The sequence below is a fragment of the Necator americanus genome, chromosome II, assembly GCF_031761385.1.
Source record: "Necator americanus strain Aroian chromosome II, whole genome shotgun sequence".
Lineage (NCBI taxonomy): Eukaryota > Metazoa > Nematoda > Chromadorea > Rhabditida > Ancylostomatidae > Necator > Necator americanus.
Window position 1 is genome coordinate 4,796,176 of NC_087372.1, and position 18,425 is coordinate 4,814,600.

General features: G+C 38.4%; 2 protein-coding genes across 4 annotated transcripts; one reads left to right on the forward strand and one right to left on the reverse strand.

The window, feature by feature from the left end:
• Positions 1–934: 934 nt before the first annotated feature.
• RB195_016874 (uncharacterized protein) lies at positions 935–6,409 on the forward strand (the record flags this gene model as incomplete). Its single annotated transcript, XM_013449804.2, has 10 exons — positions 935–958; positions 2,472–2,558; positions 4,166–4,312; positions 5,061–5,147; positions 5,235–5,327; positions 5,420–5,541; positions 5,685–5,781; positions 5,833–6,002; positions 6,061–6,255; positions 6,343–6,409. 10 exons carry the CDS (start codon positions 935–937, stop codon positions 6,407–6,409), a joined length of 1,089 nt encoding a protein of 362 aa, XP_013305258.2.
• Positions 6,410–8,275: 1,866 nt separating this feature from the next.
• Positions 8,276–16,870, reverse strand: RB195_016875 (uncharacterized protein; the record flags this gene model as incomplete). 3 transcript variants are annotated; one of them, XM_064183610.1, is made up of 10 exons in its annotated part: positions 8,276–8,412; positions 8,774–8,931; positions 9,599–9,741; positions 12,524–12,582; positions 13,778–13,935; positions 14,043–14,204; positions 15,237–15,371; positions 15,438–15,580; positions 16,382–16,500; positions 16,696–16,870. In XM_064183610.1, 10 exons carry the CDS (start codon positions 16,868–16,870, stop codon positions 8,276–8,278), a joined length of 1,389 nt encoding a protein of 462 aa, XP_064039489.1. The 3 variants fall into 3 exon arrangements, with proteins under 3 accessions (XP_064039489.1, XP_064039490.1, XP_064039491.1); XM_064183609.1 differs by lacking the exons at positions 8,276–8,412; positions 8,774–8,931; positions 9,599–9,741 and having other exon boundaries at positions 12,425–12,582; XM_064183608.1 differs by lacking the exons at positions 12,524–12,582; positions 13,778–13,935; positions 14,043–14,204; ... (2 more) ...; positions 16,382–16,500; positions 16,696–16,870 and adding exons at positions 9,393–9,527; positions 10,011–10,129; positions 10,679–10,853.
• Positions 16,871–18,425: the final 1,555 nt, after the last annotated feature.

Here is an 18,425-nt window from a genome sequence, read left to right on the forward strand (position 1 = left end):
ATTCGAACTACTGTGACTTGATCATTGGCAGGGCTCCAGAAGTCGTTGTATAGGCCAACACGCGTCCAGAACCTCAACGATTACGAATTGCAGTAAAACGCGTTGGCGCATCCCAAACGGATTGATACATCACTGCCTTTTATATTCTACTTGCTGATACCAAGTTGTAATCCTATCGGATGTTCATGGACAAATTTTAGATCAATATCTGACGACTCTGAATACGAGAACAATTTAGTCGCTTCTACTTCTCATAGACAGCAGCCAAACAATGAATACAAAATAAAACTAACAAATTAAATTAAGCTGTACGTGGGTCAAGGAGCACCCACATCAAAATCAAAATCGTCGATCCCTTAAAGTGTTCATCGCAGACGGTGTCGTGAAAACACCCATTCCAACATAGCAGTCACGAGTCTGACGTTGAGGCGCGCAAAACATTGGAAGCGTTCTACATAACGGCCAATAGTCTAAGCATTAATCGTAAAGAAAGAATACATCGCTGTTACCAAAAAGCTGACGCCATGTCGAGACCTATGCGTGTTCTGATCTGCCGGGTCAGGTGCAAGGGATCTCGTGGAGTGACGAGGAACTTAAGCGCTTAAATTTCTCGTTTCTTTGGTTTTCCAGTCTCTGAAGAAAGCGATGACGACGAAACGTTAGCCAGAATCAAGATCAATAACGATCTTGGTCCTGCCAAGAAAAAGTAGTGCACAAAATTAAACATTTGCAAAAAATTTGCGATCTGACTGCATTCAAAAGAAGATATCTTTATGTCATCATGAGCGACAAAAAAAATTATATGAGTATGAACAGGACTGATTTGAAGGGCCAATACAGTGTTTATTGCTTATCATCAGTAGCAGACTTGTTAATACACTAGCAAGTAGGTTCATTTCTGGATCACAGTTAATGTGGGCAGGTGGTCAGTAAGATGTCAAAATTTGCGAAGGAGGAGGTAATCATGTTTCTTTTCTCAATTATTTCCCTTACATGCCGAGATATATGTCAATAAAAAAAATTGTCACATCGTTAAAGTCATCACCCCACGAATCTGAGGTGGTACGGATTTCAGATGGAGCATTCGTATACGGGATAGTAGATTATGGAGGGGGAGGAGGTGATTCCGTCCATTTTTTCCTAATTGCCGTAAAAAACGACCCGGAAGATCCGGCTTCTTGCGTTCTAGCGCACTTTTTTCTACAAGGAGTTCAACTGGAGCGCGCCAGCCTTGTTCCTCCCCATAATCCACTATGCCGTATACGAATACTCCATCCGTACCACCTCAGATTCGTGGAGTGATGGTTTTAAAGTTACTCTTTATTTTGATGTTTTTCGACCACAGATAAGTAGGTTGTGGTAGAATTCGGAATTTCTAACAATATTTCAACCTGAATATCTAAAAAGTCCCAGACAGCTCTTATGGATGTTTGATCACTAGATGACAAAAGAATGCGCTGTAGGGTTTCTTCATTTCCTTCCGGATACTTCTCTTCAAAAGAAAAAGTTGACAATAACATGGTAATAATAAAAAAAAATATACGAGTTCCTCGAACATGAAGCTCAATCACAGCGCCAAAACAATATAAAAATATCGCAGAATCGAATTTGAACCTTCTATGGGAAAATTAATTTTTTTTTTCGAAAGCAAAGACAAGGGGTCCTCGTTTTGGGGAATGACAAGTTTCTCTAAGGTTCAAATAAATAGCACACAATTAAATTTCAAGTAATTTTATACTTCGTTCAAGTTTTCAAGAAACATACAAGTTAAGAAACTTTTTGACGAGCTGATTTTCGAGAACGAAAACGATTCGTTAAATGTATTTTCTCTACTTGATCCTAGATGACAAAAGAATGCGCTGTAGGGTTTCATCATTTCCTTCTGGATACTATGTGAACGAGAAAAATAAACCATACAATCAATAAATCACTGCATACTGCGGAATTCACGCCTTACGATCCGTTTAATGCATTGTTCTCTTCCGGCAGCGTTTATGCCGATCGCATCATAATTTTCTTCTAACAATATTTACGTCTAAGTAAAGTGTTTTCTTATCGAAACATCTGAACTATTTGTTACATTGAGTGCCCCGTGACACGCTTTCACCATTAAGATATGCAAATTTCATAAAAATGATTCATAAGGCATACATAAAATATCATTGCGCTTCACTTCGCCCTTCACTAATCATTGTGCTGTCCGCGCCATTTTTTTTCCAAGCCTTACAACAAGGAGATAAAAATTTATTGACATCATGTTGAATGTAGGGATTTTTTTCGTTCTGTACCCGTGCATATAATAAAAAAAAAGAATCTAAATTTATAGATTTTCTCTTCTGTTCGTAAAACCGCAATTTTACTATGAATTCCTAACAATTCTATAATAGTGAGGGAGTCTTTTCTTAGTTTTTTTTTGCTCTACAATTATGACCATGTGCTTTAATAGTGGTATATATCTCTAAAATATTAAGGATGATGAAACTTCTCACCACGATACACAGTCAACAATACAACAACCTCAGCAAAATTGTTGCAGTATCGTAGGAGCACTTCTTCAGGTAAACATGGTAAACATCATTTTTAAATCATAAATATCTAGCATAACATAGCATAGCATTCAACACGGAGGGCTTTTTTTTATTTGAGAATTGAAATTTTTAGAAATCAAACCATAAAGCATAATGAATGTGAATAGTGGTGTTCAGCTTACCACTTTAGCTTACAATGTAGTTCATCTTATTCAGAATGAAGAATGTTTAGGGTTTTTCGAAAACATTCGTTGCGTTCATCGCCAGAGAATTCATAGAGAATAGTTTTTTTAAGCACTCCTGCTCTGAATTTATCAGATTTCAAAGGACTTTTTCCGACGAAGTTTTCGGAATCGATCAATAAAGATGTACGCTTACTAATAAGACGCATATGATACGTCATTTTTGTATATCATTGTGAGAATGCTGTGTTTCTCGTTCTAGAACAATTTGTAGAAGTCCCGTGATCTCTTTGGAAAAACATATGCATTTGGACGTTTCGTTTTTCTTCAGAAAATAATGAAATCAAATAGAACACTCCGGAAAGGGAATCTTATCACAATCTTTAGTTGGTAGGATTCTGAAACAGGATAAGCTCTCAGATTTTGATTATCTAAAATATTTTGGAAGGAATCTTGAGTAGGAAAGTAGGTAGGATTATTAGATCAAAACTACGAAAATGCTATCAGTTTTCATTCAATCGATAGGGTTCCCATAGTTTCTATGAGAATATGACATCAAAATAAACAAATTGATAAAGGATAAAGTGTACGGCGCTGCGTCAATCCCTATGGGGATTTTCCTACGCGTTCGCCTCAATTTATTTATTTATTTATTTATTCACATACGCCAATGGTGCACCAGAAAAGAAAGATAAAAAAATTGAACACACTTTGTTTGATTCAGAGAATCTTACGAACAAAAAAAAATTACAAACCTTACTAAAATCGGAACCCAATTTATCATCAGAGAAGACTGGCGTTGTCTTTTTTTTGCGGCGGATTGCAAGTACTACATGTCACACATGTCGTTCTCTTACTCCAGAAGGTGAAGAATCCTCTTGTGACATCTACTTTCCCATCCAGAGCGCTTACCATTGATCCAATTATCGAAACATCACGGGTCGGACAGCGGAATTAGCCCAGGGCATAAGGAGCACGTTTGAAGTAGAAGCGAATCTGATGGGACCTTAAGCAAGAGAGTTCACCAACTTTCGTGATCCTCAAACGACTGACCACCAGAATCTAGATAAGCGGCAGTCAAGACCAAACCTGCCAAAAGATGCGGAACTTAGCAAGAGGAGGTTTTTCAGAAGTGATTGAGAGAAGAGGTAATATGACGGAACAAATTAAAGAGAGATTTGACCAAAAGATATCAGTATCCTCATTAGCGAATGAGCTTCAGTGACGGGAATAGACTTCATATGTCGGAAGAAGGGAACGAGTGTCCTCGCAGCAAGGTGAAAAAGATAACTATAGAAGAATAGAGTGTCAAATTGACTATCGTTCTTTTTTCGATGTTGATTTGAGAACTATCGCACACTAAAGGGTAAAGAAAAATCTGACTGCTCCCCACATACTACTGCATTTCCGTTGTTGATTTCTGAATAAATTTATGTGAAAAATTCACTATTTCAGCTGTGCGGACTTTGTTGCTATGTTGGCTGCCCACCATTTCCTGAAAGTATAGCACGTAAATTAGCTTTTCATCCTCCGAAAAAAGGTGTTTCATATAGTGTACGTTGTGTTGAAGAACCCGAGAAAGAAATCTGTGGAGCAGATCAGGTAGGTGAAATAAAAATAAAATAAAATTACATACATCTGGGAGTAGACTTGTTTTCGCTTAAGTTTTCTTAAAAGGTAACAAATGAAATTTATTTCCGCAGTTCCGACAAATCTAATTTTTCTTTCTTCGTAACTTTTTAATTCAAAAACTTCGAATTTGTACGTAATTTAAAGTTTGTAATGAAATGAAAAAGCACGAAGAGTTACGTTAGCATATTACGAGAAACTGGTGGAACCAACCGATAAAAGGGCAAAATTTCTCAAACGAGTTCGGGATCGTAGAGAATCCAATCCGTTCATGTTCCTTGAGTTTTTTTTGAAAAAAGTATTCACTTGATAAACAAAAATTGCGGTGTCAAACAATCGCGGTATTATCTCGTTTTGGCTGTGATGATCGTAACTTCATTCCTAGCTAAATCAATCCTTTATTCGAAAGAAATCTCACAACCAAAAGCTTCTTTTAAACCAAAGCAGATATTAGTAAGTAAAAGTTGGATAAAAGTTATTTGGATCGTGTGAAAACCGATTATTCATACTTTTAACTCGCACTGAAATGTATCTGGGGCACTATTATACTGGAAAAATGCATCGGTCCTAATTTTTAATCTTGCTTATCTTCTGCTTATGTTTGTTATATTTTTCTACTCAGTTTTTATATTTCTTATTTGTTTCAATATGAAAGAAACCATCTAAATCCAACAGTTTCATTTTATTGTTGCAGTCTACCAGACGATCTCTAAATTTCCAGTTAGTTGATAAAGAATTCATCATTGAACCAACACGCATAGACTTGACCACTGTTTTCGACTATGAACGTCTGTTAAACCGTGTCAAGGTGAGTTGGTGTTTTTTTTTGAGATCGTTAATATTTGAAAACTTTGTTTTTTTTAAACAAAAATTGAACGTCAGTGGATTTTTTAAGCCTTTCGTAGTCCATACCAGTAGTGGTCACCATCTGATAGCGGTACGGTGTTGGCCCAGTCGACAGTCGTTCAACGCTTGCATGAGGAAGCAGGTTCGGCCAGACGAATTTTTTACTTTTCCGTTCATTTGCTTACCAGGCATAAGGTTAACGAAAGAGTTGGAAAAAAGGAAAAATATTTGTAGGTCATCATTTTCACTCAACCCAATTCATCTGATCTTGGAAGTTTTCTACAACCACGTTATGTGAATCTACCTCAGTTAGCAGAAATTTTCGAGATGGAAGTCTATGGTTTTGATTATTCAGGGTAGGCGATCACATATATGCTTCCTTTGATTTTTCTTTCTGTTCACTTTTTCTTTCTTTCCATATTTCATCCCTCTTTTTCGTATTTTCTATTTCTATTTCTCACCACATTTTAAATTACTGCCATTTGGCGCCATATTTCAGTTATGGTTATTCCACTGGTATCGCTTCAGAAAAGAGCATTTACGCTGATATTCGTGCTATTTACGAATATGTTCGTCGAACCAAACCCAACAAAAAGGTGTCTAAGGTGCTACAAGCTAACATAACGTTGTCACACCGTTTTTTACAGGTCGTTCTACTCGGCTACAGTATTGGAACAACCGCAGTAGTTGATCTGGCCTCCACACATCCTGACGCCCTTGCCGGGGTCATTTTAGTTGCACCATTTACAAGTGGATTACGATTGCTAGGAAATCAGCCGAAAAAAGAGAAGACCACCTTCTTTGACAAATTTGTGTCGTGAGACAGAAAATGTTCTTGTACTTGCTGTAGTTCTTTTTGAAATAGTAATTTTTAGGTGCGACAAAGTAGCTGAGATCAGCGTTCCTGTATTGATCTGTCACGGTGCACGTGACACGGTTGTTCCGTCCGAGCATGGAATTGAACTGCACGAAAAATTACAAAAACCGGTCACTCCTTTAATTGTACATGGTGCTGATCACCAATCGATCCTCAACGGTGCCTATCCGCAAACGTTTTGCAGAATTCACAGGTATTACATATCTGTGGCCACGTTACTTTGAAGTTAATTTTTTTCCAGTCCCATCTTCTTATTACATCTGGAGCAAAGGATTTTTAGGTTCCTAAAAACAGAAACTGAGGTTGAACTGACACCGGAGGAACGAAGAAACTTTGTGATGTTCTGAATAATATATTTTTAACAAATGGTTCTACGTACTATACATTAAGTGTAATAAATATAATTTCATTCGCATTTAGAAACACACTTATCACGAGTTTATTCACTTGTACATCCTTTATTGTTTTCTTTACTGCGACAATACAGCTTCAGAACAAGTAACAAGTGGTAAAAAATGTTCTTATAATAGTAGTTTTTAGTGTTATTTCCTTTTTACGACAAATTCGCAGACATCACATTGCTCTTCCTTCCTTGGTTCGCTCACAATTGTATAGTTGAAAGGAAGACATCACACTATAATGACTGCTGAAGGTGGAAATATTACATCTAACTCTGCTCAGGCTACTGTACTGGAGCAAAGTATGCACCGTTGCATCGAGCGAAAACAAGGAAAAATTATTGAGATAGCAGTGAGGAATGTACATGAAAGAGGTGAGGCTGTACGAGTACATATAGAATATAATAGTAGTGTAAGTGAGAACGCTATCTCCAAACCCGCTATGTAACCTCTCCTCTTCACTCATCATCACATTGCCTTCGGTGGCCGGAACTTTGATTGGTGTAGTGGCGCAAAAACGTCGAACTACCCTGCCACATCCAGGGAAATATGTGGTAACTTTGAGAAGCGCACACACATATAGGAACAAACGAGAAAACTCATTAACTCACTGGTAGAAACAAACTCAACTTACTCTATCACTGTTAATTAGGATGACGCCGATAAATTTGCTTTCAGACGAAAATAATGGGCCAGCCTTGCTTGTGGGTACTGTTACATACACAGAATGTACGAAGACAACGCATTTCTCAATTTCCTCTAAAGGTTATAGGAACTCTGGCCAAATAGTGATGGTGTCAATTTGAAACCAAATACAATATAATCAAAATAATATATGTGCGCAAGAACTCGACGAACGTAGCGATCAGTCGAAATTAATTTTCTTATTCTATTCCGAGCTCGAGTTCTTGATGTCGAATGATGAGATCGTCCTTCTGCAAACGAAAAATTAACAAAAGTTGTGGGTAGTGCTAAAAATTAAGACAAAAAAGATCAAAATCAGTTATGACAATGACTTCTGAGAAAATTCCGTGTCTGTAGTGTACGGTGATATACTTGCAAAAAAACACCTTCAATTATTGCCCAAACGAGAATGCCCACCAAAATGCATGTGTGGCGTATAATTGCATTGAAGCAATGGCGGTTTCAAACACGGCCAGCGAAACGAAAAAAGGAAGAAGGCTAATAATGGGAAAGGGGTTACGGTGGTGCACCCCCAGATGCTAGTCTCTCTGCTCCAGTCCCGGAAGCTCATTCATGTGTTGGTCCCGTGAAATACTAGCACCGAATCCTTATATCCCAGGGATACGACAAGGTGCAATTGGCTAGAATGTACCCACACGGAGGACTGGTAGCCACTAAGCTTGCGTCCGATATCGATGGTTCACGGCCTGCCTCGCGGAATCACTAACTAGGGAGGGTCTAAGGCTACCGCCGTATTCTCATGTGTTTTACCCTTACTCTGACCTCACGAAGGCTCGTACACTATACTATGACACTTGTGCGATGTCGTTGGGCGCCGCTCTGTGGAGCACTCGGCCGGACTCATTTGCCCCATTCACGATACACACATATATTACTATACATATGAATTGCTTCGCCATTCTTTTGTGGCTTCTGTGTACTCGACTGCATACAGTACACAGTGTATTGTTGCTCAATATTCATCCAACTCTATGCATGTATACACATGTATACTACAATCTAAAAGGGACGTGTCCTAACCAGCCATTCACTATGGGTCCGGCAAGTACACGTCTCCGGACGTATGGGCTATAGTGTAGTCTATAGTGTACTCCACTCCACCAGACATCCTCAAGGACGCCGCTGACCTCCAGCTCGTGTCATGTCCTCGTTCTCTCTTTTCGAACATGGTATTGCTCGAAAGCTGCTCTGTTGTTCGTAGTCGATCGCATCCCCTCCTTGAGTCCGTTCCGGGTATCCCTTATCATCTGACGTATTGATGGAATGAATTTCGAAGCACGGAACGACTCTTTTTGATAGAGGCAAAAGTGGGCGGAGTATAAAACGCGCGAAACGGAGTTCAGCTAAGAGAGCTTGTCGCGTCCGCGGCACACGTCCTTTAGAAATAAAAGATATAGAGGCGCGACCAAAGAGGTTTCTTGGGACAGCACTCTGGAACACTTCAAAGCAGGTACTTTGCATTTTACGAAGTTGTGTGAAAGTGGATGTGCGAACTCAGTGATTTATATGTTATTATTTGTGCAATTATCCTGTATCTATTATTTTATTTATCCTCTATCCAAGCCTATCCGTATCCATAAAGAAATTCTTGTTTGGGGAGAAACTCACTTATCACTTCTCTCTTAATATCAGCCCGAATTCGTTTAGGAACACCTGATTTCCTAAGCACCCTGTCAAATTCTTCTGCAATAAGCAATTCCTGGTTCGATGATTCGGGATACACAATCAAGTCATATGTGCTAAGCTGCTTTTTGAAATTGCACTGCCTAGAAAATTTCTTTCAACTCTAGTAACTTTTCGATTCACATATTTTGAAGAACATGTGAGCAAAATGAACAATGTGAAAAAAGCAGATAGTGCAAAACCCGTTCTCACCAGCTTTGCGGAGCAAAGTGTCTTGCCACGTACCAGATTTCTCTGGCTAGATTAGTTCGATTATAATGCATGCCATATAGTAAATGAAATAACCGTTCGACAAAACATCGCATGCTGTATCCGCATGAGAGACAACGAACTTGCGGCGAAAAGTTGTTCTCACTAAAAAGAAGTGGGAAATGCTTAGATGTTTGGCTTTTTGAAGTGACCAGTCTCATCACAGTAGGAAATAAATTCCTCTGCTGCATCACAAAAGCAGCACTTCGGAAATATAAAATATCTCAAAATTTTCCTGAGAAGAGGAATATAAATCTCTTGCAATCTAATCTGAAACATTGTTAATAACGCATACTTGAGGCATTTGTCAACATATCCACTGAGAAATCGCTCGAATGGATTGCGAATCAGAGCGAAGCGTTTGTATTTCTTTCCCATTTGCCTCTCTACGTCATCAATGTTTGAACGATAGTTGGAAAATCCGCAAAAGCTAAGAGAAAGTTTAGCGAATTGTTTATTCCCAATCCTACGACGTAATCAAGCTGTTATAATATCGCATACCTCTCGCTCCATGATTCTGACGATATCCGTCGATCATGTGCTTTGAATCCGATTGGATCGCGTAGATAACAGAAAATTGCATCACGAATAGTTGTCATTACCTTCTCAATTTGGCATGTTGCCAGGTCGTAGTTAGGTGCTATCTAAACGTGTAGGGTCACTGTACGTGTCCCACTTTTCCAGCTTTTAAGCTTACTAGCTTAAGCTTTAAAGCTTACTAGGGTTCTTTTTGAAACATCCCCGTGCGTAGTAAATAACCGTTCTCTAGCTGTCATTCTATGTTGCTAGTTTTCTAAAATTTTTCAAAGAAAAATTCTTCTTCGTCTCAAAAAGCACTCTCCTCTATATCCCTCCAATCGTGAAATAAAATATTAGGAACTCGTTTCTTTTTTGACAAGAAAACAAAATCTACCAAAATGTTTTCTCGAAGAGATCCGAACGCTGGTAATGCCCATTCTTCATGTATACGATATGAGGCGTTCACCTTCGCTTCTCTTTTTAACGCTGCTAGTAGAGAATTAGCCAACGGATCTTAATTGGAAACATTCATTGATGTACTAAGCGGTAAGCATAAATATGCCGCTAATGGATCTAAATATTTCACCTAATTCGAAATGCACTAAAGTCAGTATGTCACTGAATTCTCGATGTCATGCGCTTAGTTCTTCCCCTTCCCCTTGGGTGGGAGAAATCCAAAAAAAAACGAGAGTACAGGCAACACGCCCGGTGTGTGCACTTAAGGGAGCTGCTGGTGTTTATATCACTAATATTGGTTGTATCGCGGACGGTTGGAGGAGGATTGAGCTGCCCGGGTTCTATTAAGTAATCGGTTGCATCGTTGAGGAACTGAAAACATATAGGGTGACTATGCACGGTTGGATTAATCGTGATTTCTACGAATTCTGAACTACACTCCTACCGCTTTTTCTGCCCTTACACTGTCCTGCAGCAGTCCTAACATCGAGAAATTTCGTGTAATTTGTCTTTAGTGCCAGCAAGTGTAATGATAATCAGCTATCAAAACACCACACATCAAAGAAAAAATTGTAAAGTACTTCTCTCTAACAAAACAAAACTTACGTATAGCATATTTTCTATACTCAATTTTGTAATCATATGATTTATTCCACCATGATTCATTTTTGTGCAGTTCGGCTTCATCATAAGACCATCCATTTCCGCTGACTTTACCAAGGAGAATAAGTGCCAATATGATTGAAAGCGCTAAGAAGAAACAGCGGAAGAGAAACGGCATCTCGGGATGCACTAAAATTCCTAAAATTTACACAATAATGTCGTTGTTTTGAATGTTAGTACCTGCTCAAAACCTTCCTGAAATCGCAGCACCTCAAAAAGCATCTGCAATTCGCAACAAAAAAATCGCCTTTGTAATCCAAAACCTCTATGAAAAAGAATGAAATTGCCGCCAACTTAGGATCCTGTAAGAAGAAAACAACAAATCTTGTCCCTGACTTCGTTGGCATCTCATTCATTTGAAACTTCTATATATACGGTGTACTAAAACACAGAGGTTTTGAAGTTTGCTGCAAGGTAATATATATATATATATATATATATATATATATATATATATATATGTATATATATATATATACTCTTACAGCACAACTGGTTGTCAACAAGGCAGAAAAGTAAATCTTTTCCATAAATAAACGGAAAACTTGTTCATTTTTAATTCCTATCCGAAATTATCAAATCTTTTTCTTATTTAACCTTATTTTATTTATTTTTTTGATGAGCCGAAAAATGAGTAAAAGTAGAAGTATCCGCGACACAAGATCTACGACTTCAAAGAACGGCGCTTAATTAGTTTGTAGGTAAAAAGCCGTGAGCATGAATAGCCGTCAAGGCCGAATGTGCTCAAGCGAGTGATAGTCATTCGATTACGTTCAAAAAAAGCATGAACGAGATATCTGAATTTTCCATACTGAAGGTGAAGCACCGATGATCTCGTGCATTTCCACTACTTTGAAGTATGGATTTAAGTAGTGAAGAGTTCAGTTAGCTATCACAATGTATGTAGTTCGCGGAGAACCATCAAGATTCCACGAGAATCTTAAACCTATTAAAAAAATAAATTGACAAAAAAAAAGTGGTTTGAAACAAAGCGCTCATTCCTCACAAGAAATTGGATCGACTGAAAACAGTTCTGGCTACCAGCGTCAAAGGATACGATCGCAATATCAAAAATTTGCAATCTTTCGGCGTCAAAAAAAGAGAACAGCAACATTGTCTCCGACCAAATTTTCAAGTTTAGACTCAAATCAATCTAAGATCTGCGCAAATCTCTGGGTGCGTAATTTGCGTCGAGGACTAGTTTCTTCTAAAATATTCCATCCTATTACGGCTTTGAAAGAAGCCAACCATCGTGGGAATAAGTTGTTCCCAATAAATTCGTAAAAAGAAATCGTGACGACATTTTTTGGATTTTTTTTTCTAAATAACATTTTGGCCACAAGACTGTTTGGACATCTGACAACGCTTCCTGTTACGAAAAAGCCTACAACCAGAGGAAAGAATGTGGGAAAAGAAGTTGTAAATATTGTGGAAAATAAATAGAATGTTTATTGAGTAATGGTATAAATAGGCAAGTATTGTGAGATTCATTTTTATTCCTCTTGTTACTGGAGCTCCTTTCAGACACCCTACAATCTTCCTCAGAAAAAAAAATGATTTCGTTACTAGTAAATTTACAAATTATTCTTCCAGATTGGAATTTCCAAGCCAGGTTTGCTTATGCGTGCTGCTAAACACAAAGACTACTAAACATTTTTTTCTCAATCTTTTCTAGAAGTTAAGAAAGGTCTAATCAAACAGCAATGGTGTCAATGGAAAACCAAATACAATATAGTCGAAATAATAAATGTGTGCAAGTACTCGGCGTACATAGCGATCACGCATTACCGATTTTCTTATTCTATTCCGAGCTCGAGTTCTCAATGTCGAATGAGGAGATCGTCCTTCTGCAATCGTGAAATTCAGGGTAAATTTTCAGTAACGCCAAAATTTCTAGGAAGCTAAAAAAATCTCCAGAAAATTTGAAATAAGGGATTAGAAAAGATTGAAGTCAATAAAATCGGATAATTTTTTATATATTGTATGATCAAAACGATATGAAGTCGCCTATGCGGATGTGTTTGCGGATACGTTTGAAGCGGTGCGATGAAACGTAGCGGTTAAGATCGAAGGGAGACCCTTGCTAACACTACTCTCCGCTGCAGTTAGTTCGCGATAGTCCCAACTCAATCCCCATCTCTTTCCTCACCTCGCCGCTTCGAGTGCAACTATTTACGCAACTGTACCATAGTTCATGTCGTTTTGACCCAAAATAGTTTCGTGTTTGTGATATAAGCATTTATCTAAAAAAGTAGTTTTATATGTTCTCTATACAGGTCGCCGAAATGTAGCATGTTAGAAACAGTTGTAGTGAACTGATAGCGATTTTGTAGCACGAATAAGAAATTGTGGAAAAATGTTAGTGATGGGAAAGGAGTTGTCAGAAGATCTAAGAAATTAACAAAGAAAACCTAATTACATATGATGCACTTTCTAAATACTACTAAATATGAACAGAAATAAAACACAAAGAGAGAGAGATAGGATACCTTTGAGAATAACTGTGGAAGCACGGGAGGGTGTACAAAAGAGACGAAAACGTGGAAAAGAGTTACACTAGAACGGATAGAAGAAAACGTGGGGAGAATTCATTGAATAGACCTCTAAGAGAAAAACAGATCGGAAGACCGAAGGATTACATGAGGAAAAGTTGCAAAAAAGAGTAAATACAAATTAAAGAGGATTAGGTCTCTTTGTGGATAAGATTTAATGTACAGTTGAGATGCATGTTAAAATTACAAAGATTTGCTAATTTTAAAAGAAAGAACATGAAAGATCTCTATTTGTTTCAAATTGTTTTATACAGTATTCTTTTGAGGATTGCAAAGGTAATGAAAATGAAAGATAATGAAAATAGATCACCATGAAATGGATTTTTCCCCCTTCGGGAAGACAAACCTCCAGAAACTCTTTAAAGTAAGCTATCCCCATTTTACGAGTTAGTGGAAAAATCTGCTAGCTAACGTTGGTCAATGATTTATTTTCTAAAAACTCCCAATCAAAACCTCATTTTTTGATATTCTTATCTGGAACGGAACTCACTTATCGTTTCATTTTTAATATAAGCGCGAATCCCTTTGGGAACATTTGATTTCCTGAGTACTCTGTCAATTTCTTTGGCGATAAGCAATTTCTGGTTGGCTGACTCGGGATACACAATCAGATCATATGTGCTAAGTTGCTTTTTGAAATTGCACTGCCTAGAAAACTTTCTTTCAATTCTAGCAAGCTTTCGATTCACATATTCTGAAAAAAAAGTGTGAAAAAATAAATAATAAAAATCAAAGAATGCAAAACCTTTTCTCACCAGCTTTGCGGAGCAAAGTGTCTTGCCACGTACCAGATTTCCCTGGCAAGGTAAGTTCGATTGTAATACATGCCATATAGTAAATGAAAAAGCCTTTCGACAAAACATCGCATGCTGAATCCGCAAGCAAGACAACGAACTTGCGGCGAAAAGTTGTCCTCACTAAAGGAGCTCAGATATTTGGCTGTTAAAGGATTACTCCTATAACAGAAGAGTATGAAACCTTTCATTCCATTTGCAAAACAAACAAAACACAAATAGAAATGAAGAAAAATTATGGTTTTTAAAGCTTTTTTGAGGCCTTTTCTGATTTTCTTTTGACTTTTTGATTGGTTGATTGATTTGATTTCTGACTATAAATCTATTTGTTTAATCTGAATTGGTGTTAGTAACACATGCTTGACAAATATATCATCATATACACAGCCACAGGGGCGGGTGAAGTGTAGCGGTTAGAGGTTCCATTTCCTGCACGATTGATCAGAGGTTCGAATACTCCCCAGTGCTCACCAAACCTTTCATCCCTCCCGGGTCGATAAATTGGTACCAGACTTGTCTGAGAGGATAAAAACACTGACTTGACACATCGGCTAGCCACCGCAAGTCATTGTATAGGCCAGATACACGTTCGTAAAGTCCAAACGATTCTGAATTGAGGTGAACGTGGGGGCGCATCCCAATCGGATTGATTAACGCCAGAAACTTTATCCTTTATCCTTTATACACAGCCACTGATTACTTGTGGTAAAGCATTTACAGTTGATTGAGGGAGACGAAGCGTAGCGCAATTGGTAAGAAGTTACTCCGCAGGCCGATGTTTTGAAACCGCCTTAGGGCCAACAAATCCTTTCATCCCTAAGGGTCGACATAATGGTACCAGACTTCCTTGGGAAAATCGAAACACTGGTTTGGTACATCGGCGAGTCCCCACGAACACATAGGTTTTATACGCGTTTGTAGACCTCAAACGATTCTGAATTGAAGCGAATGCGTTAATGAATTCCAAGTATTTTGATTAATTCCAAACACTCTATTTTATGTCATTTTAACAGCTGTTTTGAAAAAATTGACAGTGTCAATTAAATCCCACTTCACTAAGTTAGCATTAATACAGGCACTAAAAAGCAGTCCGTTTCAAAGTTGTCCTGAAACTACTATATACGGCGAGTGCAGCAAATTTTCGTCTATACTTACTTGAGGCATTTGTCAACATATCCGCTGAGAAATCTCTCGAATGGATTGCGAATCAAAGCGAAACGTTTATACTTCCTTCCCATTTCTCTCTCAACGTCATCGATGTTCGAACGATAGTTGGACCAACCGCAAAAACTGAAGTCAAGTGAATTGTTCAGTTTCAATCGTACTACGTTATCAAAGTGTTGAGGCATGGTTTACCTCTCGTTCCAGGTTCCCGAAGATATCGTCCGATTGTTTATTATGAATTCGATTGGATCGTCAAGATAGCAAAAAATCGCGTCACGAACAGTAGTCATTACCTTCTCAATTTGGCACGTTGCCAGATCGTAATCGGGTGCTATCTAAATCTCCAAAGCATTAACTTCGCAATGTGATCATGGCGTATTCCATATAAATGTAGTCCAGGTAGAATGCTCACTTTTCTCAGTCTGCGCGACGACGGAAAACCTGCTGAGGGATTATCGTCTTACGGTAGCATTTGCGCGCCAGCAAACCTACGTAAAGGACGTTCTCTTGTTGATTCATCATCAGTTATACGTGCGATTTTATTTTTGTTCCCCATTTTTGTATATTGTGCCGCAACTGAATTTCGCGGAACTGCTAACCACTTGGGCGGGCCGAGAGCCGTCCGACCCCCTACGCACTTACTAGTCTCGGTGTTGTGTATGTGATTTGTAAATGCACATCTATTGCGTTACTGACATTCTACCGCTTCTATTGATGTTTATTAAGATAAACTACTTGTTAAATCGATTGTGTCTCGCAACACATTTTTGAACACTTCGGAGCAGGCTGAGAAGGGGGGATTGGGGCCAACCCTAAAGCCCTCGAAGAGACGAAGCAGAGGAGTGGGACCCAGCACTGGTCCGAATAAGTTAGGAGTGCCATATGGTTGGTTCAAGCCAGCGCAGTGCTTTACGGATCCGGACAGAACGGTTCTTCCCATCGACCCGCTACTCCTATTTGGAGCAGATCTGAGGTACGACAACTTCAGTTTTTGTCATAGAAAGATTCTGTTCCATCTCCACTCAGCCCACACTCGTCCAGAAAATCACAAACAAATAAAAATAAACTACAACACAAATTGTTGCCGCTTTCATACAAAAAAATTAACTTCTTTCCGACAAAAGAACAGACTTTACCAAAATGTTTTCTCGAAGTGGTCCAAATGGCGGTAACGCCCACGTTTCTTGTATGCCATATGACGCGTTCGCTTTGCTTTGTCGTTTCAAAGCGATTAGTAGCGAGTTAGCCAACGGATCTAGAGCAGGAATAGATTTATTGAAGTAAATACCGCGAACATGCATGCAATTCACTTAAACTCATAGATCTAGGTAGGATCTCAGGTAAAAATACATAAGTTATAACTAATCTAATGACTATGAGTTTAAGGAAAAAATATTGAGTCGCTGTTTTTCAGGACAACCACGAGTTTCGCAAACGCAGCAAAACTCACGTATAGCATATTTTCTGTACTCAATTTTGTAGTCGTAGGATTCATTCCACCACGCTTCATCTTTGTGCAATTCGGCTTCATCATAAACTCTTTCTTTTACGCTGATTTCGTAAAAGAGAATAAGTAATAATACGATTGAAAGTGCTAAGAAGAAACAACGGAAGAGAAACTGCATCTCAGGATGCACTAAAACACCTAAAATCTGCAGCATAATGTCGTTACAGTTGCCATAAACGTTAGTACCTGCTCAATATCCGCTTGTAGTCTTTCCTTAATCCACAAACTCTCTTAAAAAGGCTGAATCGCTCAGCAGATTAGAATCCTTTAAGAGAAATTAGCAGTTTTCCCGATTCATAATGTCGCCATTGGTTTAATTTGCCATTTGAATTAGACAGACACGAAACATTGTGCAAGTAGTTAGAATGTATTAGTTTATAGAACAAGCTCACTCAAAAAACACATTTATAAAAAATATCGATAACAGATGAGTATAATACAAATGTTTAATAATATAAAGTAATGGAAAATTAAAATGGCATGTTTGAGGTAGTTGCGATCTTAGGCGTGTGTATTCGATTTGCAATGACTGAATTCGAGTTTTTACCAGTAAAAAAGCAAGATCAGCGCCCAATTCGGGACCAGCACGAATAATGGCTGACAATACTACTCAAACCATATTGAAAATGAAGCAGCATTTGCTTTAGCTTACGAATTTTTATTCTTTTTGATGATTTTCTAAAACCGATACTTACGCCCGAAACAGTTACAGTTTGTGTTAACATGTTAGGTTACCGAGTTTCTAAAAAAAATCAGTAAGCAAGGAAAAACTTATGAACAACATTCAGCATTGACGTCAACGCAACTATCTATTCTTGGAACGAATTGAGAACCTAATGTGAAGTTCACCCAATTAAATTCACGTAGTTTGCGCAAACGAGTCAAATATTCAACAACATCCAAGACAAACATAAGAAAACACAAAATAATGAATAAGTTAGTTTAGAATGAAGCAGACATTTGCTAGAAAATAGCTTAACTTAAAGCAAAGGACGGAGCAAGGATTAAAAGATATGGCTGAAAATCCAAAAATTTGCAATCCAGGGTCAAAAAACTCGAGATTTCAACCTCATTTTTACGTCTTTCTCTTGATCAAATGTTTTAGTTCAGGGAGTTCAATTCTAAATATAGAGAGATCTTTTGTGATGGAAGAGTTCCTCTCCTTACACCATCACTCCATCTCGTCCATCGGCGGTCTCCCTCGATGGCGTTTAGCATCGAGTGGGATCCAATCTAGCGTTTGGCCTATCGTCAATTCTTCTTATAACGTTGCTAGTCACTGTATGCATTGCTTCCGATATATATTACGGCGGGTCGCAAGGTCATGACATTGCTCTTAAGTCGGAGCTGCGAACACCATCTTGATGCTGTGTATGGCGGTGGAACTTTGAAAGACATTTCTCAAGGATTTTGTGTACGTGTTAGCTGTGTCTGCTCACGTCTCCGCTGCATAACAGAGGGCAGAAAGCACTGTCCAGTCGAGCAAATGAGCATCGTGCTCTCGATCCGTCAGTTGGCCCACAACTTCGAATACAAATGATACTAATGGAGCTAACGCTCGCTTCATCCCTCTATTCACTTCCTTCAAGTCGTTCTCCATATTCGTAGGACGTCCAAGACACACGTATGAAGACGTTTCTACGATTTAGAAGGTTTACCGCTATACTCCTTCG